This window comes from Schistocerca americana, chromosome 4 (genome assembly GCF_021461395.2).
Source record: "Schistocerca americana isolate TAMUIC-IGC-003095 chromosome 4, iqSchAmer2.1, whole genome shotgun sequence".
In the NCBI taxonomy this organism is placed as follows: Eukaryota; Metazoa; Arthropoda; class Insecta; order Orthoptera; family Acrididae; genus Schistocerca; species Schistocerca americana.
The window spans coordinates 314,276,411-314,299,364 of NC_060122.1; the positions used below are offsets into that span (position 1 = coordinate 314,276,411).

Here is a 22,954-nt window from a genome sequence, read left to right on the forward strand (position 1 = left end):
TTCCACAGATTTCTAAGACTCTCTTGTACGAGATAGTGACAGCAAGATTGGGTTACCGTAAGTTCTGTGCACGATGGGTGCCCAAAATTCTTACCGACCACCACAAAACTCAAAGAATGGCCTCTGCATTAGACTTTCTGTCACGTTATGAGGACGAAGGAGAACCATTGTTAAACAGAATCGTGACCGGTGACGAAACCTGAATTAAGTACGTGAACCCTGAGACAAAAGAACAATCAAAGATGTGGGCACATTCAAATTCGCCTACCAAACCAAGAAAAGCCTCGCAAGATTTTTCTGCCAGAAAACTGATGGCAACGGTGTTTTGGGATGCCAAAGGGGTGTTGTTGGTTGAATTCATGGAACGTGGTACGACCATTAATCAAGACGTGTACTGTGAAACAATAAAAAAGTTACGACGGGCTATACAGAACAAACGCCGTGGTATGCTGACTTCCGGTATCGTTTTTTTGCACGATAACGCCCGTCCTCACTCTGCTCGCAGAACAACGGCCCTTCTTGAGTCCTTCAAGTGGGACGTTATCAACCATCCACCTTACAGCCCAGACCTGGCGCCAAGTGATTATCACCTCTTCATGCATTTGAAGAAATGGCTCGGGTCACAGCGGTTTGATGACGACGAAGAGCTCAAAGATGCGGTCACAGGCTGGCTCCAGGCACAAGCGGGTGATTTTTATGCAGAAGGAATTTCAAAGCTTGTGAAGAGATACGATAAGTGCCTCAATCGCTATGGAGACTATGTAGAAAAATAGTGCAAAGATGTAGTTGTAAGATGTATGTATTAAAATATTTTTATTTAACTTGGTGTATTTTTTTAAATCAACCGGAGGTTACTTTCTGAACGGCCCTCGTATAAACAGCTAAAGCCAAATAGCCAGACAAAGATTTTGACACCCTCTTCTCCTCCCCTCAAATGTAAGTCCAGTTTCCTGCAGTAGCTCACTCTGCATCTGTTGAGAGGCTGACTGATGCAAAGAGACATTTTGGAAAGAGACCAATCTGATGGTGATGGGTTCCTGGCATGGTGACATGTGGATGAGCATTTGGCTGTTCAGATCTTTATTGAGATCATGTATGAAAATTTCATGTATGGTTCTCCAGGGGTGCAGATAATTATAATTTACACTTTTTTCATCTCCCTTCAGAAGGAGAGTGGTAGAATGTTCAACAAAATCCAAGTCAGCTATTGTGTTAATGGTAATTTTATTATAGCTATTTATTCATACTGTTTGGAAATAGGAAGTGAGGGTCTCTTGTTAATTTTTCTACCTAAGAATTATCCCAGAGGGCTCTGGGGACAGTTCCAACATTTGCTTCACAGCCAGAGCAAACTCCCAAAAACCTTGGCTAGAACTGCTGGTGTTGCCATCTTCATTATGCTATGCTGACCACAGCTGTCTACATCTCAACTAACAGTGTCATCAACTAACCATCCAGTGATAACACTATACAGCCCAGCCTCAGGTAGCAATGCCTTGTGTCAATGTTGCATTGATTCATCAGATCCGTATTTTCTCTCTCCTGGACCTGAGATGTCTGCTGTCTGGCACATGGCAGACATCTAATGCTGACCAAAGATGATGGGCTGTTGGCATGTCACATGAATTTTGCCTCAGTAGTGTTTCCTTAATGTCTTGTGGGCAGAAACTGCTGCTCCACTTGGGGAAAAAGTCCAACCATCATCACCACTGATGGGCAACAATCGGCTGGTTGTGGAGACATCACCACTGATGGGCAACAATCGGCTGGTTGTGGAGAGGGCAACTCACAGATCAGTCAGGATGCCACAGTATAACAACGTTTATGGATGACATGGCCAGTGTTGGACTGATTACCACTATCTGCCTATATATCCATACTTTTCAAACCAAATGACTTAACATTATGCCACCTATCAAGGTTTCTTCCTGTCCCATTTGCGTGTGGAATGGGGGAATAACGACAGTTTGAATACCTCTGTGCTCATTGTAATAAGTCTACTCTTGTCTTTGTGGTACTTGTGGAAATGACATCCAGGGGGCTGTAATATGGTCCTCACTTGATACTGGTTCTTGAACTTTGTGAATACGCTTTTGTGGGATACTCGACGTCTATCTTCAAATGTACGTCCTTACACATTTCAGCATTTCTGTAATGTTCTCCCTTGGGTCAGACAAACCTTTGACCATTCGTAGCAGATTCAATATCCCATATTAGTCCTATGTGGTGTGAATCCCAAACACTTCAGCATTATTCCAGAATGTATCATACCAGTGTTTTGAAAACAATCTCCTTTGTAGGCTGATTGGTTTATTGGCAGATGACTAGTGCAAAGTGTGCCACCTGCTTTAACAATGACTGAAGCTTTGTAACTCATTCTTCATTTAGTTTCTTGACAAATTATTACATCCAGGTGTGTGTGTGTGTGTGTGTGTGTGTGTGTGTGTGTGTGTGTGTGTGTGTGTGTGTGTGTGTGGTGTGGGGGGGGGGGGGGGGGGGGGGGGGGGGGGGGGGGGGGGGGGGGGCGGGGGGGGGGGGGGGTTACAATAGTGGCTCAATGGTATTGAACATACAGAATACTATGTTTCTTGCATTTTGTGAAGTGCACTATTTTTAATTTGTGAACATTTAAAACAGGTTGCAAATCTTTGGATCACTTTAAAATCTTGCCAAGATCTGAATGAATATTTGAGCAATTTTTTTTTTTAACAAGTTGTCATTAAAGATAATGGCATCGATTATGAGAAGTCTGAGGCTACTATTTTCTGCCAGTTAACTAATGTACAAAATGAACAACAATAATCCCAACATACTACCTTGGGGCACACCTGAAGTTACTTCTAGTTCTGTTGATGACTCTATGCTGCCTCCTCCCTACCAAGAAATTCTCAATTCAGTCACAAATCCATTAGACACCCACCTCTTTTCTTTCGCTTCCTTTACTGCATGATTGTCCCTTCTAAGTTCTTGGCGTGGCACCATTCTGAGGATTTGCAATCTAATTGAGCATACTAACAAAGTAGTCATTTTGAGTGTAAAGCAGAGACTGGTATAATGGCCAGAACACTTCTCAGGGCAACGTAGCACTGTGGCAACTGGTCAAGGTAGTGTGAGTCTCAGGGAAGCTCAGTAACTGCCCAACATTGTAGATTTCCTTATAGCCCCTTGGAAGTTCACTATACATGACAGTATCTACCATGACAGCAAACAGTGGTAATCGGCTTTGACTGGTTCAGATGCGTAATTTGATGGTTGTGTGTTCAAACTCTTGAGTCTCCCAATCATTCTCAGACTGATTGCTCATCAAGAAACCATGGAAAGTCATGTATCAGTGACTTGGCAACAGCTTTCTTCCTCACACTGCAGAGTTTCCAATTTGGCACCTCCACAGCACACTTTCTCATTGACTCAAGGACAAGCTCCACTAATAACCACATTGTCTTCACCAACAGACCTCTTAGTGGAGTCTCCCGTCATGTGTACCCACAGGCACCAGCAAGTATCATACCACTTCCCCTCCAATCTTAACAGTGCGAGGAGGAGCAGGCATCCTCATGTATGTCAAGTTGTACTTCATAATCATGCGGTCAATAACCTCTATCCAGTCAGTGACTATACAAATATTCATGCAAGATTTTCTTCTTCATCACACCTCTCTTCTAGGTACTCAAAGCAAATCATGTTGATGTGATTCAACTGTCAAGTGCATCCGAGTGGCACTGGGTCCACACAGCTCAGGCCTAACTGCTCTACTCTTTTTGAGCGGATGGTACAGTCTATCTTTGTATATTATAATTCCCATTCAGACTGAACTGCTACAGAAAATGAACTTTTCACAGAAGGGAAAATTCAACACATGAGGTGCCTGGACCTAAGAGCATATTCGTAATGCCGTAAGATGATAACCTGCCACCTCTTAGCAACCACAAAACACACTTCCAGGCCTCTCAACTGGTCTTTCTTAGGAATGGGATCAACTGCCAACAGAACTCTTGAACAACACCATAAATAACACACCATGTTGTTACATAGCATGCTTTGTTGTTATGGAACAGATTATCTGGTCTTGTTACTTTTTATATCTTCAGTTTCAGAACATTTTATTTACATCTTTGGGAGCTATTGTATGTCATGTGCTTTATAGTTAAGCTTTAGCTTGTTCTTTAACCCATGTGATGTCCTATTTTGGAAATATGCTTTCATTTTGTGACTTTACTCAACTTTAAGACAGTTTTACACTGAGGTAATGAAAGTCATAGGATAGTTATATTTACATATAAAGCAATATATACATATAAAGATGATGGTAGTATCACATACTCAAAGTATAAAAGGATGGTGCATTGGCAGAGCTGTTATTTGTACGCAGGTGATTCATGTGAAAAGGTTTCCAATGTGATTATGGCTGCACAATAGATGACTGGAAAAGCATGGCCTGATCAGCTGAGTCCCAATTTCATTTGGTAAGAGCTGATGGTAGGGTTTGAGTGTGGTGAAAACTCCATGAAGACATGGACCTAAGTTGTCAACAGGACACACTATAATGGTGTGCGCTGTGTTTACATGGAATGGATTGGGTTCTGTGGTCCAACTGAACCGATCATTGACTGTAAATGATTATGTTTGGGTACTTTTAGACGATTTGCAGCCTTCATGTTCCCAAACAATGAGAATGATTTGGCCACCCAGACAATGTTACACAAATCCCACTGAACATTATGGGACATAGTCAAGAAGTCAGTTCGTGCACAAAATCCTTGACTTGTAGAGTCCATGCCATGTCAAGTTGCTGCACTATGGCCCAAAAGGTGATTCGACACAATATTAGGAGGTATCCCACAACTTTTTGTCTACTTGGTGTATGGCTCCACTATGTGTGGAAAATGAACCCTATGTTACAACAACACCCACATTTATAGATAGTATGTTTATGGGTGTCTGGCAAAGTTGTTGATTTTATTTTATCACACAATATCTCAATGAGTTACCAAGTTGTGTTCATCAGACTTTGTGAGCAGTTGTCTTGTGTGTGTTTGCTGCATGTACTCCAATGATTGAGGACAGTGTGGCTGGAATTCAGGCAGCTACCATGGATTAGACCACTCTTTGCAGTACCTCAACAGTGTGACTATGTCATCCATTGAACTATTGCCCCAATAATACCAAGAAAACATCACAAATGGCAGCCACATTCATCATCTGAATGACTAGCTGAGTTCCATTCTGTGTGTTTTCAATAGTGATGCTTTTCCCTTCTCTTGTAAAATAAATATTCCATACAATTCATACACCTCTAGTTCCCATATTCTACAAACTCATGTTTCTAGAGTTACTTACGTACCCTCAGTCTCTTGCTTCCTGATATATCTACATTTTTCCACATATCTTTCTTTAGCAGTTTTTATTGAGCTGCTTTTATTGTTAGTGATTCACTTTTCAGTAAGAATTTTGTTATTATATTTACCACTTTTTAATCTCAACCAGCAGCATGAAAACAAACTTCTCTCCAAGGTTGCCCATACTATTTAATTATGATATGCTACTTGTTACAAATAACTCTTTTTCTGAAAAGAGCATATACACTCCTGGAAATGGAAAAAAGAACACATTGACACCGGTGTGTCAGACCCACCATACTTGCTCCGGACACTGCGAGAGGGCTGTACAAGCAATGATCACACGCACGGCACAGCGGACACACCAGGAACCGCGGTGTTGGCCGTCGAATGGCGCTAGCTGCGCAGCATTTGTGCACCGCCGCCGTCAGTGTCAGCCAGTTTGCCGTGGCATACGGAGCTCCATCGCAGTCTTTAACACTGGTAGCATGCCGCGACAGCGTGGACGTGAACCATATGTGCAGTTGACGGACTTTGAGCGAGGGCGTATAGTGGGCATGCGGGAGGCCGGGTGGATGTACCGCCGAATTGCTCAACACATGTTGTTGCCAGTGGTCGGCGGAAGGTGCACGTGCCCGTCGACCTGGGACCGGACCGCAGCGACACACGGATGCACACCAAGACCGTAGGATCCTACGCAGTGCCGTAGGGGACTGCACCGCCACTTCCCAGCAAATTAGGGACACTGTTGCTCCTGGGATATCGGCGAGGACCATTCGCAACCATCTCCATGAAGCTGGGCTACGGTCCCGCACACCGTTAGGCCGTCTTCCGCTCACGCCCCAACATCGTGCAGCCCGACTCCAGTGGTGTCGCGACAGGCGTGAATGGAGGGACGAATGGAGACGTGTCGTCTTCAGCGATGAGAGTCGCTTCTGCCTTGGTGCCAATGATGGTCGTATGCGTGTTTGGCGCCGTGCAGGTGAGCGCCACAATCAGGACTGCATACGACCGAGGCACACAGGGCCAACACCCGGCATCATGGTGTGGGGAGCGATCTCCTACACTGGCCGTACACCACTGGTGATCGTCGAGGGGACACTGAATAGTGCACGGTACATCCAAACCGTCATCGAACCCATCGTTCTACCATTCCTAGACCGGCAAGGGAACTTGCTGTTCCAACAGGACAATGCACGTCCGCATGTATCCCGTGCCACCCAACGTGCTCTAGAAGGTGTAAGTCAACTACCCTGACCAGCAAGATCTCCGGATCTGTCCCCCGTTGAGCATGTTTGGGACTGGATGAAGCGTCGCCTCACGCGGTCTGCACGTCCAGCACGAACGCTGGTCCAACTGAGGCGCCAGGTGGAAATGGCATGGCAAGCCGTTCCACAGGACTACATCCAGCATCTCTACGATCGTCTCCATGGGAGAATAGCAGCCTGCATTGCTGCGAAAGGTGGATATACACTGTACTAGTGCCGACATTGTGCATGCTCTGTTGCCTGTGTCTATGTGCCTGTGGTTCTGTCAGTGTGATCATGTGATGTATCTGACCCCAGGAATGTGTCAATAAAGTTTCCCCTTCCTGGGACAATGAATTCACGGTGTTCTTATTTCAATTTCCAGGAGTGTATGTCAATGTTTGACTTCAACACTGTGTTTTTGAAAGACAACTAGAATTTGATTCATTGATGCCTCTCTTATCTCCTTCAGTCATTCTGTACTGATACATACTTCAGTACTTCATTAGGCTGTTTCACATGAAATGTTGGATTCAAAGAAGGCACAGTTCTCATATACTGGCAGATGGTGCCACTGATCTAGGAAAAATGCAGTTTACTCCGGCATTTGCGTACAGATTACTTCAATAGTAGTAGTATGCTATGCCATTCTACAGATTTTGTTAATGGAAGTCAGCTGAGCCTAATTTTTTGTCAATTTTAAATTTGATCAAAATAAAATAAGTACAGCAAGGACTCCTTTCTCAGAACTCGTATTATCTGAATGAAGAATAAAATTATTGGTCACCAAACCCTAATCCAACTATATGACACAATGAACCAAATGTACATGTACATGTGCATGCACGTGTACTGGCAAACATTAGATATCCCAAATTGCTTATAATAGAGCAGTTTGACAGCCATTGACTTATGAATTGTTTTTAATAGTAAATTTCTTGATTTTGCAATAGTTCGGAAAAAATCAGGAGTTAGAAAAATCAAATATCATCAGTTGACAGTACAGCACTGGTGAGCCAAAACATTACACCCACTGCCCACCTCGACAATGGATGCTACCTGGTGGTGTTGCAGGCACATGACGCAGTAACTAAACTATGTAAGTGGAGCAGACATGGATGTGGGATCATCTTGACAAAAGTATTGGCTGAAAACGGGAAAATCCATGGAGATAAGCAAGTTTGACAAAGGGCACATTATTATTATGCAGAGCCTGTGAACAAGCACTTGAAAACAGTGAAGCTGGTCAACTGTTCACGTGCTTCTCTCTTAAGCACCTGCAGAAAGAGGTAGAAGGACAGTGAAACCACCATTAGACACTAAATGGTTGGATGTCCACAACTACTGTACATTCGCAGTAAAAAAACTTTCCTTATCTCTTTTCCCTTTTGTATGGAAATACTTGCACACTCCATCTCAGCATGCAAATTCAAAATTTGAAAATATAGGCATTACTTAAAAGGGGCTATTGAAATACAATAAGGATAGTGGAACAAACTCCAGAATAATAAATCAGGATGCTTTAGCTGCTGGTCAGTTGTACAATGCAGATGGACAAGTCAGCCTTGCTGCAAGTGCACTAAACTTAAACTGGAGGTCGTACATCACACAAAACGGCAAAACATGTCAGTATCTCATCTTCGGATAAAATACTTGCACATCATACATTAAATCAGTTTCTCCCCTCTAGCCATGATAGACACATTCAATTAAAATACTGATGGATCATCTCAGTGAAGAAGACAACACATGGATCAAGACCAATGTGTTACTCAGAAACAAATGTGTTACTCAGAAACACATTAAAATTATTTTGTGTGCCAGTGATTGACAACAGGACTGCCACAGTCAGGTAACTTATTTCACCAAGTTACCACAGCTCCAGTCACTCTTCTGACTTGTTCATAATTACACATATTAACAGAAAGGTTCTATGCACCAGTGTCTTTCAAGTGTCTTTATTTCACTGCTGTCTCTGCAAACTCACTTTCCTGAATTATTATGTTTATTATAGGAAAGAAACTTTATTCTTCTGTCTTTGTAGGTGTAGGTGAAGAAGACATTTAAGGACATTATGAACTTATTTCTCTGCTAGGTACATTCTCCTGATAGCTTTAAGGACACTAAGATTTGCAAAAAATTTATGGCACAATTAAATAACATACTGTCAAGTAGCACCAACACCTCATTTAACTTTGCAGAATAAATTGTGAATTTGTTTGGTGCACATACCGACAATGCATTCGAGAGATGTAGTGTAGCCACTGTTTAGTTTCATCAGTATGTGGCAACAGAGTTACGGTTGTCAACTGAAATTTTGTAACATGCAGAGAAAGAAAGTATCACAGTGCAGTTCATTCTCTACCTCAATACTGTTAAATTAATCCTGAGCTTTCTATAGTGAGCAATTTTGCCACTGATTAAGAACAGTAACTTGGCCTGGATCATGTGATGCCTCACCACAAATACAGTTGACTCATACTATGTAGTGTTTCATTGCTGGTGACACTGGGGTGAACAGAGGCACAGTGCTGCATGAGGAGCTACTTCTAGATTGAAAATAGTGGCTCACTGGTATAAAAACAGAAAATACATGCCACATATGCTATTTATCTCAAATTTTCATTTCCTAGTTCTGTTTTGGTAATAATTGGACAGGGTGTCCCATATAAAGCCGAGACATGTCACATACTGGTTAATCAGATCTTGGTGAATTTCTTGTGAAGTCAACTGGATGCCCATGGCCACCACTTCCAGCATTTCTTATGAACACGTAGCCACATACTTTTTCATGTCACTATTATCTATTCTTTTTTAATTAATTATTACTTGAATCTCAGCTGAGAGACTTACTGGTTTTATGTGGGACACCTAATAATTTTGGGCTTTTAGTGTCCAGATTCTAGCAACCTCGAATACCAAACATCCTTGTGTACAGAAGCACTGTAGTATCTACACTGAATGCTGTTTTTTAATACTGTAGTAATATCATTATTAAAACATCAGTACTGAACACTGCACAACGGAAGGAGATTCCAGTTTAAATTTTTGATTACAAATAACTTTTATTATTTGTTAGCTTTGTATTACAACTGCTGCTGTACATGCTTGCCATGATGCACGAAGTCCAGATATGGCACCTGCACCATATGAGGGACGCACGAGTCATTGCCTTTGTAGTATTATTTTCTCCATTCTTTGGCAAAATCTATAGACCAAAATATGGCTCAGAAACATCATAACTCATTCAAAACTTAAAATTGCCCTTCACACATAATTCTGCTGGGTTTCAACTCAGCATGACATGACCTGAACAGAGTGACTTTTTTTTATAATTTTTGTTTGTTACGAAGCTGGTGATCATGAGAAGCCTTTCTCCCTTTCAGTCTTTACTGTGTCAGTCATTTATTCATCAGTCACTTCCCATCATTTATAACCTTATCTGCTTTCATATTTTACTGAATCATCAGTCTTCTGACTGGTTTGATGCACCTGCCATGAATTGCTCTCCGGTACCACCACCTTCATCTCAGAGTAGTATTTGCACCCTGCTCATCCTCAATTATTTGTTGGCTGTATTCCAGTATTGTCTTCATCTACAGTTTTTACTTTCTACTGCTCCCTCTAGTATCATGGAAGTTGTTCCCGATGCCTTAATAGGCATCCCATCATCCTGTCCTTTCTCCTTGACTGGATTTTCCATACATTTGAGTGGAGGAGCAGTACAAGAAACTTCTACGGAGTGTTGAATCATGAGTCTACAATTTGGTATTCAGATATGCCTGGTGAACATCATTTACACTCTTGTGATGTGGTGAGCACGAAATATGAAAGAACCATTATGACGCTCTGAAGCTGTTCTATCTGGTGTCAGCGCGAACAGCATTCTATGATGACAGTCTGATGTTTGGAACTTTTCTGTATTATCATGATAATGCTGCTAATCATAGCTCTCATTGTTTGAAGAAAATAGGGTTGGTATGTCCTGCATGTACTCCTTGTATGTCTTTGGAATTAAATGGAGTGTAGCTTACACCACAAATCAATTCACCCCAAAATCCAGCAACTAATTTTCACTATACTTTAGAAAGCACAAAAAGAAATACTGTGTTTAATGTAGCAAAACTTAAATGAAGCATTCAGTGAAGATTAAATACTTTAATAATCGTACACCAATACTTACTTGGCCGAAATTTTTAAGACCAAATAGCAATTGATGTTTAGAGACACTTTACAGTTTTCCCTTTACTACACTTTGTCTTTAAATCCTGACAAATGAAAAAGGAGCTACTTGTTAAAATAGAGTGACATTTGTGAATTGTTGCTAATGTGTGGTTGTTTAACAAGGCCATCTGACATTCCAGATATAGCAATGGTTAGAATTGTTATTTTGTTCGGTGTTCTTGTAGTTTCCAATCTTAATGATAAGTGTCATGTTTGGCAGTTTGTGTTATGTTTCTCATATAACAGCCTCATAAACTGTCCTCTTGTGGTGAACTGACTGATTTTTGTTCAAACTATTTTCTTACAGAAAGTACAATTATATGTATAGTAAACTAATATTTCTATTGCATCTTGCATTCCTATGCTACTTCTTATTACTGGTAAGTTTAATTCTTCTGCCACCAGAAATGACATGTCTCAACTTTTAGCCAAAGCTATAGGACTGACACTGAAAGTAAGCTGCACAATGTGAAAGTACTGTGCAGGGTGCATTCCATATTAGACAGCCTTCTCCTCTTGTATATTAAATTATTAACTTCCTTTACTATCCAAGATATTTCTTTTCATTTTTATTTTTTCAATCAGTTTTATTAATTATTTACATCCTAATTATAACATCTTTAATTTCTCCCATTCCTTCCTTTTCTCTGCAAAAAATATGCTACTATGAAAAATTAACATGTATTATGCTGCACAGCAAAAATAACTTAGCATACTCGATGATACAAATGAACTTTCTCACATGTACTCCTTATATGTCTTTGGAATTAAATGGAGTGTAGCTTGCACCACAAATCAATTCACCTTAAATCCAGCAAGATGACAATTCAGAGATTGATGTCAGCTTAAAATTGGCACACACAGAAGCTCATTAACAGCTACATCTCATGATAATATATGTTGGCACATAAGTCCAAAGTCTCAGTGTAAAAGAAATTGAGAGCTGGAAATACATGAGAAGCACTGAAACCAGTGATCATTCTGGTGGGTCCTCAAGACTAATTGGTATCATCAGAGCTTAAAGAGTACTTTTCAAAGCAGTTACCACAGGAAGCCTTTTCAGTGACTGCAGGAAACTTTTTTACAGTTGACATATAATAGCCAGTGGCATGGTTTCATCCTTAATGAACATCAGAGTGTTATATTACAATCAATATTCAAAGGAGCTTTGACAAAAAAACGTAACTGTTCAACAGGTATGGAGCAAGACCACCATTGGCAGATGATTTTTAAAGGTTATTTTAAAGTTTGTTTGACATAACTCCCGGGAAAAAACTACTACATCTCTCACCAAGCATCATATCATTATCTTTAATCAGATGTATAAATGATTCAGACTTTTCTGTGCTTCTGTAAATTTCTGCATACTGTCATGGATTGGTGACAAACCAAATAGCAATCCATTCAAAAAGCCACCAGCTATTCAATAAAGTGAGAAGCTGTATAATCTTCTAGAAGGCAATCGATGTTTTAATATTAGTGGCTTGTAACATGGTGACAAAATCTTTTCAACTGTGTTGTTTAACCAATATTTTGTTGCAAATACTGTACAAAAATTTTCTAAATGGACAATTCTGTCACAAGCTATGGATAAAGTATACTGAATACAGGGTGGCAGCGATACACATTTTACTCGGCAGACTAAAGGGAATTTCTATTTAGCATACAAACAACCATTCAGAAACAAACCTTATTGGGCGTAATTTGTTCTCCACTTCAATAATGGGAAGGTCCCAGGTTGCCTCATCATCTCCAAACTCTGGAGAAGGACTGACCAGCACACCACACACATATATACATACAAGGCAATAGCCAGACACAGAAAGAAATGTAAAGAAAAGTATAATGTATTCCTACACATCTGACAATGTACTAACACATTTTAATAAGTGAAAGTTTGTTGATTATCCTTACACATGTGAATAGCCATATCAGATCATTGCATATAAAGTCAGATTTTAGGTTGCATATCCCACCACACTGCTTAACAGTCCCAATATAATGGTAATATCATGTAAATGGATAGATAAAAAAGTCTACTCACCAAGCAGTGGTAGGAGAACACACATATAAATTAAAATGTGCAAGCTTTTGGAGCCAGTAGCTCCTCCTCCTGGTTGAAGGGGTAGGAAGAGGGGTGAAGGAAAAGCACTGGTGAGGGTAAGGAAAAGAAGCAGAGTTCTGTAAAGTCACTCAGAATTCTGGGTCAGGTGAGGCTTACCTGACATAATGAGAAGGAAAGATTGATTATTGGGGACCTGTCCACTTGGCGAGTAGCTTTTTTTTTACCTACCCAATTACATTATATTTTCAAAAATTGATCATTTTCATTAATACAATGATAAATTATACATTCATATATCTACCAACAGCACGCAATTAATTTAATATAAGTGAAATGCATCTGCTTTTACTTCACACATGAGAAACATCTAGATCAACAGAAGTATCTCTAGGGAAGAGACTCATTCTTTTATCTACCCTTATAATGAATTAAAACATGTGAGCATTATTATGTTTCTATTCTCTTTGAACTGAATGGAAAATGACAACATCATGAATTGTATAGTTCCACACTTTCATTCAATTTTTGAAAATCTGGAACTGCCAAGCAAAAGGGTAAGTGGAGGCTCAACATTCTCACTAAAAGCTTCACAACAATGCAAAGTCCAATATTGTGAAAACAACATGTAAAACATAACTCAACAGGTGGTCAAGAGGATTTTTTCCACCACAAATCAGGATAATCTTTTGCATGAAAGATTCTGCAATTAACATGCTATGAGAAATATTGTTGAAGTGTTGTTCTTTTAGCCAAATACTGAAAATCTATGAGAGTAGTATGTAAGAAATAGTAACCCAGTGGGACAAAGAAACAGCAATAGTGGGGAATATTTTGATCAGTATTAAATACATAGCTTACTGTTGCTTGAAGTTTCTTTGTGAAATCCAACATTTCAAGTGCAACATTTTGATAGTAATTTAGAAACAGCAACAGTAATAATTACAACAAGCATTTTGCTTTGAGTTTTTATTAAATAAAACCATACGACACATAACATGCATTGTATGTCTCATGACATGCATTGTATGTCTCAGCAACCTATAGACATTATAACTAGTACATACAGCATCAAAAATTCGCAGTTTAAGGATTTAAACTTGCATTAGATTTTAAGAATGTATTACTCACCTGCTCATTTCTTCTTGAAGTGCTTCATAATATGAACTTGTCTCATTAGGCATTGCTTGTTTAGCATCTGGACGCTGCAATCATTTAAAATTGCTATATTTAGCACAAATATTACTTGTGATATAAGCTATATTATAAAAGACTGCAGGAACATTTAAAGCCACGAAACAATATTTTCCTGGTGTAGATAATACGATTATCATGTCAACATTAATCAAAAAATATTACATACTACACATTACATATTATTTCATCAAATTTGAATCTGTAGCTTCAAAAGTACATTCTTTTCTATAACACTTAAAATGTCTGCACAAGTTCTCCTTCAAATACTTTTTAATTATGCTAATAAAAACATGTTTTATCACCTGGTTGTTTCCTTTGCTGACAATTCCTGGTATGAGATGAAATCCCTTTGGCCTGACATAATCCTTGGGAGGATCTTGAACCTCAGACAGTCTTACACCAGGTTTATTTCGGCGAAGGTACTTATGGGCTTCCTGATTCATCATATGTACCTGAAAACAAAGAATTGTAGGAACGTCTGATGAGAGTGCATGTAGTTACACTTTCTGCCACCATGTAAAAATATGGTTTTGAAGGACAGTCAGAAAATTGTGTGGGCAGAGGAAAAGGGGAGGGATGATGAAGCACATGACAATGACTGTCCTCAACACAAGTTGTAATACATGTTCAATATTCTCTCTCAACTCAGCAATATGCTGCATCCATAACACGGCTCGGTCAACAGTTGCTCGCTGCATACCCGCTATAAATCAGAGCGATATGTCATTGTATGCATCCCTGACAGGTGTGATCTTTCAGATACCTCCATAACCAGGGGATCTCGAAGGCCACACATCTTGAAATTGCGTAGAGGTGATGTGGTCTGACAAGTAACATGGAATACTGTGCCATTTTGCATGAAAATAGTGGTGTGGACACAACTACATTCTTGGAAAGCTGGAATTACGTCTTGCATAAGGAGATCTTACAACATGCAGATGTCAATGTATGCTTAACAGGCTCACAAGGTGTCACCTCCTCTAAGAAAAATGGACCGAGAATGAAGGAGCTTGCGAAACCACACCAAACAGTCATATAAGCTGGATGTTCCTCAACAACATGCAGTGAGATAGAATCCCATATGCAACAGTTCTGTGTGTTTATGGCACTGTGCAGAGTAAAATGTGGCTCATCCATTCAAAGAATTGTCACCAACCACATGTCATCCATTTTCATGCATGCCCAGCAAAATCTTTTGAACTGTCGACCAGAGAGAGAGTTCTGATGACACCACTCGAGCACTAGCTGTAGAATTTAAGACATGCTACACGGTCAGCTATAGCTAAAACAACTACTTCAACAAGTGCCATGGGAATGGGCTGCCTCCCTCTCCCTGCTGCACCACTTAATTTGCCTGTTTCTTCAAATTTCTTGGTAATATTTTTTAGCCTGTTTACTGACATGGGCCATTTTCATAGCTTTTTCTGTTGGCAGTATTCCCACAATGCAGCATTTCAATTGCTCCCATATGATAAAAAAACTTTACCAGCCGTGCTTGGTCTTTGTTCCCAATATCCATTGTATTTCATACAGAAAACTTCAACTTTCTTAGCCCTTTACACCAACAGTCACTTCTTTATTATTTTCTTCAGCATATTCCATGAGTGCACCAATTAAAGAACATACCTATAATGTTTCAGCATCCTGTGATGTATACAGCCTCGACTGCAGTGCTCTGAACATCATAAGCTTAATTATAGCCATCTGGTACTACCATTCAAGTATAACTGTTTTTTTCGTTATGACACCCCACTTTCTGTTATACATGCATGCAATAGGAAGTCATTAATGCTGTGACATTTTAGTTTCTAAAGTAGGATCTACAGCTATCTTCAGAGCCATACTTTGCAAATCACTGTGAAGTGACTGGCAGGTGGTACTTCACATTGTACCAGTTATTAGAGCTTTTTCCTCTTCCATTCATTAATGGAGCAATGGAAGAATGAGTGATTAAACACCCATGGGTGCACTGTAATTAGTCTAATCTAGTCTTTGTGATACCTATGGGAGTGATATGCAGAGGGTTGTAATATAACCCTAAATTCATCACATACAGTCAGTTCTTGAATTTAGTACGTAGGCTCCCTCAGGATAGTTTGTGTTTGTCTACAAGTGTTGGCCAGCTCAGTTCTTTCTGCATCTTAATGACAAACTTCCATGGGTCAAACAAACCTGGTGACCATTCAGGCTGCCCCTGTTTGTATACATCCAGTGTCCTCTGCAGTACTATTTGGTACATGTCACACACACTTGAGCAGTATTCTAAGATGGATCACATGAGTGTTCTGAAAGCCTGAGGTACATACATCTCAGCTTATGTGACCATTCCATTTCATATCCCTACCAACTGTTACACCTAACCAATACCATATGTGACTCACTGATACTATATAATGTGTGTGTGTGTGTGTGTGTGTGTGTGTGTGTGTGTGTGTGTGCCCGCGTGCAAATACCAAAATTTTACATTTCTGTACATTTAAAGCAAGTTCTCAACCTATGCACCACTTTGAAATCTTATCAATATGTGGTTGAATATCTGTGCAACTTTTTCAGGCAGTACTTCAGTACAAACAACTGCAATATCTGTGAAAATTCTAGGGTTTCTACTAATGTTGTCAGCTAGGTCATTAATATACAACATGAATAGCAAGGCTCTCAACAACTCCATGGGGCAAACCTAAAGTTATTTCTGCTCTGTAGATGACTCTCCATCCACGACTATGTGATGCGTACTCCCAATCCAGGCATCTTTGATCTAGTAACAAACTTTGCTTGCAACCCCATATAATTGCACTTTCGATAATAAGTGCATGTGTGACACTGACTCAAACGCTTTTCAAAAGTCAAGAAATACTGCATCTACCTGACTGCCATGATCCATGGCTTTCAGGAAGTCATGTGAAGAAAGCAGAAGTTGGGTTTCACTTAAACTTTGTTTATGTAGTCGAGGCTGGAGGGGATCATTCCATTTCAGATACCTCATTATGTTTAAGCTCAGAATATGTTACAAGGTTCAACAACAAATGAACACAAAGGATGTTGGATAGCGGGTTTCGGGATCACTTCTGCTACCCTGCTTGTAGAAGGGTGTGTATGATCTGAGCTTTCTTCCAGCTACTGGGCACAGTGATCTGCAGTCGCTTATGGTTAAAAGAGGAGCTAACTGATAGAATCTGATAGGGATTTCATATGGCATTGAAGCTTTGTTCAATTTTAGTGATTTCAGCTGTTTCTCAACACTACTAAAACTAATATCTACATCACTCATGTCTGCAGTGATGTGAGACATTAAACTGAGGCAATAATCCAGGAATGAAAGGAATTACAAGGTCACAGGAAAAGTCAACAAGATGTTTTTCCTTCATTAACTTACATGTAATTTCTTTTGTGAGATTATTTATGGCTTCAATCATAAAGAATTCAGTACAGAGGCACTGAGATCAGTCCCAAACTGTTAAGATTTCTCACGGAAAGAAATTTGGTGATACTGTCAAAAATTGAACTGATTAGATTTTTCCCCACAAATGGTATAAGTAGCATCACAAAGAATTGGACAATACAGATAGTATTTCAGGAAAAAGAGTAATTCGTTCATACCTGACTCTTAATGGATCGTCACATGACACTAAAGGCAAATTAACATGTAGCACCTAAACTGAAAGAAAATGCTGCTTACCCAGTTGTACTTAATAGTTGTTTGCATAGCACTGCAGTGAATACTTTCATAATTGTTAAAGAAAGATTTCTGAACATTGAAATAATATAAATCTAGAAAAACAAATAATTTACAAAAGACTGGGTTGCAAGAAAAGAAATTAATTTTCTTTTAAATACAGGGTGATTCAAAAAGAATACCACAACTTTAAAAATGTGTATTTCATGAAAGAAACATAATATAACCTTCTGTTATACATCATTACAAAGAGTATTTAAAAAGGTTTTTTTTCACTCAAAAACAAGTTCAGAGATGTTCAACATGGCCCCCTCCAGACACACGAGCAATATCAACCCCATACTCCAACTCGTTCCACACTCTCTGTAGCATATCAGGCATAACAGTTTGGATAGTTGCTGTTATTTCTCGTTTCAAATCATCAATGGTGGCTGGGAGAGGTGGCCGAAACACCATATCCTTAACATACCCCCATAAGAAAAAATCGCAGGGGGTAAGATCAGGGCTTCTTGGAGGCCAGTGATGAAGTGCTCTGTCACGGGCTGACTGGCGGACGATCCATCGCCTTGGGTAGTTGACGTTCAGGTAGTTACGGACAGATAAGTGCCAATGTGGTGGCACTCCATCCTGCTGAAATATGAATTGTTGTGCTTCTTGTTCGAGCTGAGGGAACAGCCAATTCTCTAACATCTCCAGATACTGTAGTCCAGTTACAGTAACACCTTCGAAGAAAAAGGGACCAAAAACTTTAATGGCTGAAATGGCACAGAAAACGTTCACCTTAGGCAAGTCACGTTCATACTGAGTTGTTTCCCGCGGATTCTCAGTGCCCCATATACAGATATTGTGACGGTTGACTTTCCAGTTAGTGTGGAAAGTTGCTTCATCACTAAACACAATCTTTGAAATGAAAGATTCAATCTGTTTCCATTTGAGCAAGGATAAAATCACAAAAATCGATTCTTTTAATCTTATCAGCTGCAGACAGTGCTTGAACCAATTTCAGACGATAAGGTTTCATAACTAACCTTTTTCGTAGGACTCTCCATACAGTTGACTGTGGAATTTGCAGCTCTCTGCTAGCTCTGCAAGTCGATTTTCCTGAGCTGCGAACAAATGCTTGCTGGATGCGTGCTACATTTTCATCACTCGTTCTCGGCCATCCAGAACTTTTCCCTTTGCACAAACACCCATTCTCTGTAAACTGTTTATACTAACGTTTAATACACCACCTATCAGGAGGTTTAACACCAAACTTCTTTCGAAATGCACGCTGAACAACTGTCGTCGATTCACTTCTGCCGTACTCAATAACACAAAAAGCTTTCTGTTGAGCGGTCGCCATCTTAGCATCAACTGACGCTGACGCCTAGTCAATAGCGCCTGAAGCGAACAAATGTACAACTAAATGAAACTTTATAGCTCCCTTCATTCGCCGACAGATAGTGCTTAGCTCTGCCTTTTGTCGTTGCAGAGTTTTAAATTCCTAAAGTTGTGGTATTCTTTTTGAATCACCCTGTATTTTGGTTTCTCAAAGTAGCGTGTGCCTGCAGGCTTTCTGTTTTAAAAATTTTTTTTTTTACCTTGTATATTGCTATATAAATGGTCAAGGGGTTTATAGCTACATAATTATTCTCCTCTGTTCCAGCCAAAAGCTGAGGAAAGAGTACTATCAATCACTTTCTTTGTAATATTACATTCATGAAGGGTACTGCTCTTTGTTATGGATGTGAGAACAAATCCATAAGAAATAAATACACTGCTGATCTACTGTCACTGTGTATTGCTTTCTAAAGAGCTGTCTGCAAAGAGATCCTGTATGGACACCACACTTCATCCTAGTCACATTTTACAGAGAAATATTCTCTTCCTAAGATAACTGTTGTTCCAAAAAAAATGGGATAAATGAGTGAGAATATGTACAGTAAGCTAACTTTAGACTTTCTACCTCTGATATTACCACAGTTAAAAAGTTGCTGATCCTGAAGGTTTGAGTAGCTCTATGATATGCGACTTCCAGGTCAAGTGAATGGTACACTTCTGCATCTAACATTCTAAATTCCAGTTCTTGATCAGCTTATCAATGTGACAGTTCTATTTTATCCTGTTATCCAATGTAAGAAACTTATTTAAATTGCATATTTGTGTTGTTGTTGTGGTCTTCAGTCCTGAGACTGGTTTGATGCAGCTCTCCATGCTACTCTATCCTGTGCAAGCTGCTTCATCTGCCACTACCTACTGCAGCCTACATCCTTCTGAATCTGTTTAGTGTATTCATCTCTTGGTCTCCCTCTACAATTTTTACCCTCCACGCTGCCCTCCAGTACTAAATTGGTGATCCCTCGATGTCTCAGAACATGTCCTACCAACCGATCCCTTCTCCTAGTCAAGTTGTGCCACAAGCTCCTCTTCTCCCCAATTCTATTCAATACCTCCTCATTAGGTATGTGATCTACCCATCTAATCTTCAGCATTCTCCTGTAGCACCACATTTTGAAAGCTTCTATTCTCTTCTTGTCTAAACTATTTATCGTCCACGTTTCACTTCCATACATGGCTACACTCCATACAAATACTTTAAGAAACGACATCCTGACACTTAAATCTATACTCAATGTTAACAAATTCTTCTTCTTCAGAAACGCTTTCCTTGCCATTGCCAGTCTACATTTTGTATCTTCTCTACTTCAACTATCATCAGTTATTTTGCTCCCCAAATAGCAAAACTCCTTTACTACTTTAAGTGTCTCATTTCCTAATCTAATTCCCTCAGCATCACCTGATTTAATTTGACTACATTCCATTATCCTCGTTTTTCTTTTGTTGATGTTCATCTTATACCCTTCTTTCAAGACACTGTCCATTCCGTTCAACTGCTCTTCCAAGTCCCTTGCTGTCTCTGACAGAATTACAATGTCATCAGCGAACCTCAAAGTTTTTATTTCTTCTCCATGGATTTTAATACCCACTGCGAACTTTTCTTTTGTTTCCTTTATTGCTTGCTCAATATACAGATTGAATAACATCGGGGACAGGCTACAACCCTGTCTCACTCCCTTCCCAACCACTGCTTCCCTTTCATGCCCCTCGACTCTCATAACTGCCATCTGCTTTCTGTACAAATTGCAAATAGCCTTCGCTCCATGTACTTTACCCCTGCCACCTTCAGAATTTGAAAGAGAGTATTCCAATTGACATTGTTAAAAGCTTTCTCTATGTCTACAAATGCTAGAAATGTAGGTTTGCCTTTCCTCAATCTTTCTTCTAAGATAAGTCGTAGGGTCAGTGTTGCCTCACATGTTCCAACATTTCTACGGAATCCAAACTGATCTTTCCCCAGGTCGGTTTCTACCAGTTTTTCCGTTCATCTGTAAAGAATTCGCGTTAGTATTTTGCAGCTGTGACTTATTAAAGTGATAGTTCGGTAATTTTCACATCTGTCAACACCTGCTTTCTTTGGGATTGGAATTATTATATTCTTCTTGAAGTCTGAGGGTATTTCACCTGTCTCATACATCTTGCTCACCAGATGGTAGAGTTTTGTCAGGACTGGCTCTCCCAAGGCTGTCAGTAGTTCTAATTGAATGTTGTCTACTACGGGGGCCTTGTTTCGACTCAGGTCTTTCAATGCTCTGTCAAACTCTTCCCGCAGTATCATATCTCGCATTTCATCTTCTTCTATATATAATTTTTGGAAATGCCATATCTGAGGGAATATTTGAGTAAGAGCCTTAGTGAAGTATGTCATCGTCATCATCATATCATCAAAGTACATCATCATTAAAGTACCGCATTATCATTATCATTAAAGTACATCATTATTCTCAACAAAACATAATTTTCCTGTTACTGCTTAATTTCTGGAGATCAATATTGGCACAGGTACAAACCATGTACTGTGAGCAAAGACCGATATTTTGCTAGCTGCAGATGTACTAATGAACCAAGTCATATATTCATTGGAATAAAGAATAAAACATAAACGCAGGTACCAAGGGGAAGACAGCACTTTGATACTTACATTTTGTGAAAATGTGATAAGATCAGCTTGTCGATCAGGAAGTCTGGCAACCTTCTGTGGCTGCTTTTGTTTTTGTCTGTTCTTCTGCACAGGTAGAGGCTCTCCTTTCCTCCAACTGCGATAGTACCTCTGAATTATCAGAGCTGCATCATCAGGTGTCAAGCCTTCCTTCTGCATGCAATACAGTTCACATATTTTAGATGCGGTATATGCATTGTAATGACATATCATATGACCATGGTAATACATAACATCAGTAGCTGAGAAATCATGAATGATTTTTATATTTCTACTGATAAGAAACAAATAAAAGTTGATTCCGTTTCTAAATGCAACATGTCTGACAGGAAAGCACACAGATTTATCAATTAATACTAACACTAATCTATTTATAATTAGTAAGATGTCAAGAAGATGAACATTACATTAAATTATTCACTCTGTGAGTGATATTGGTCAAAATATAAAATAGCTGGGGAAAGATGAATGAAGGAAGAGAGGTAAGATGAATGGTATGACTTCTACTGACAAAATTTAGAAATGTATATGTCTTGCAAATGTATATGTCTCACAAGATAAAGATGTTTAACAATGAAATTTCATAGAGAGTCTCAGGTGCTTTTAACATAACTGCCTGATATGATTCCTTACCAGAAAATGTTCTCTGATTAACACTTTACCTGGTAATTTCTTTTGCCTATCAGTGCTGTCAGCTACTACAAATAGGTTGCAGCAGGTTATGGAGGACAGATGAAAGGACACTTTATTAGTTTAGATGACAAATGTAGCCGAGAGACTGGCTGAATGGGCTGTGCCCTTTTGTAACACTTGGCTAGACAGTACTTAAATGTATCTTGAGGACAAAAAGTGGTGAAATATGCAATTGAAATCACCCTCTAAATGCTTGTGTTGTTGGCAAAACAGATTAAAGGTATAGTTAACAACATTACTTATATCTTTAGTGATGGCCCCCATTCAACACAATTTCAAATGAAATATTATTCAGCATTAGACAGTGAATAATAACAATGTCTCTACAAGGGAGTCTAATGGGCCTCTCCGGAATTCCCTCTGTAACTGGTTTGATGCTCTCTTGAAAAGATCTTGGATTTGTTTGACCAACAGTTCCAATCCATAACCCACGAACTACATTCCTGCATCAAGTACATATACTGCTTCCTTCACTCCCTCTCA

At 39.6% G+C, this 22,954-nt stretch overlaps 1 protein-coding gene across 1 annotated transcript in view; it reads right to left on the minus strand.

Moving 5' to 3' along the window:
• Positions 1-22,954, minus strand: part of LOC124612728 (myosin-IIIb-like) — a 261,346-nt gene that overhangs the window by 6,153 nt on the left and 232,239 nt on the right. The window contains 4 exon segments of the mRNA XM_047141099.1: positions 12,497-12,577; positions 14,001-14,074; positions 14,369-14,518; positions 21,761-21,931. Coding sequence (XP_046997055.1) covers positions 12,497-12,577; positions 14,001-14,074; positions 14,369-14,518; positions 21,761-21,931 — 476 coding nt within the window.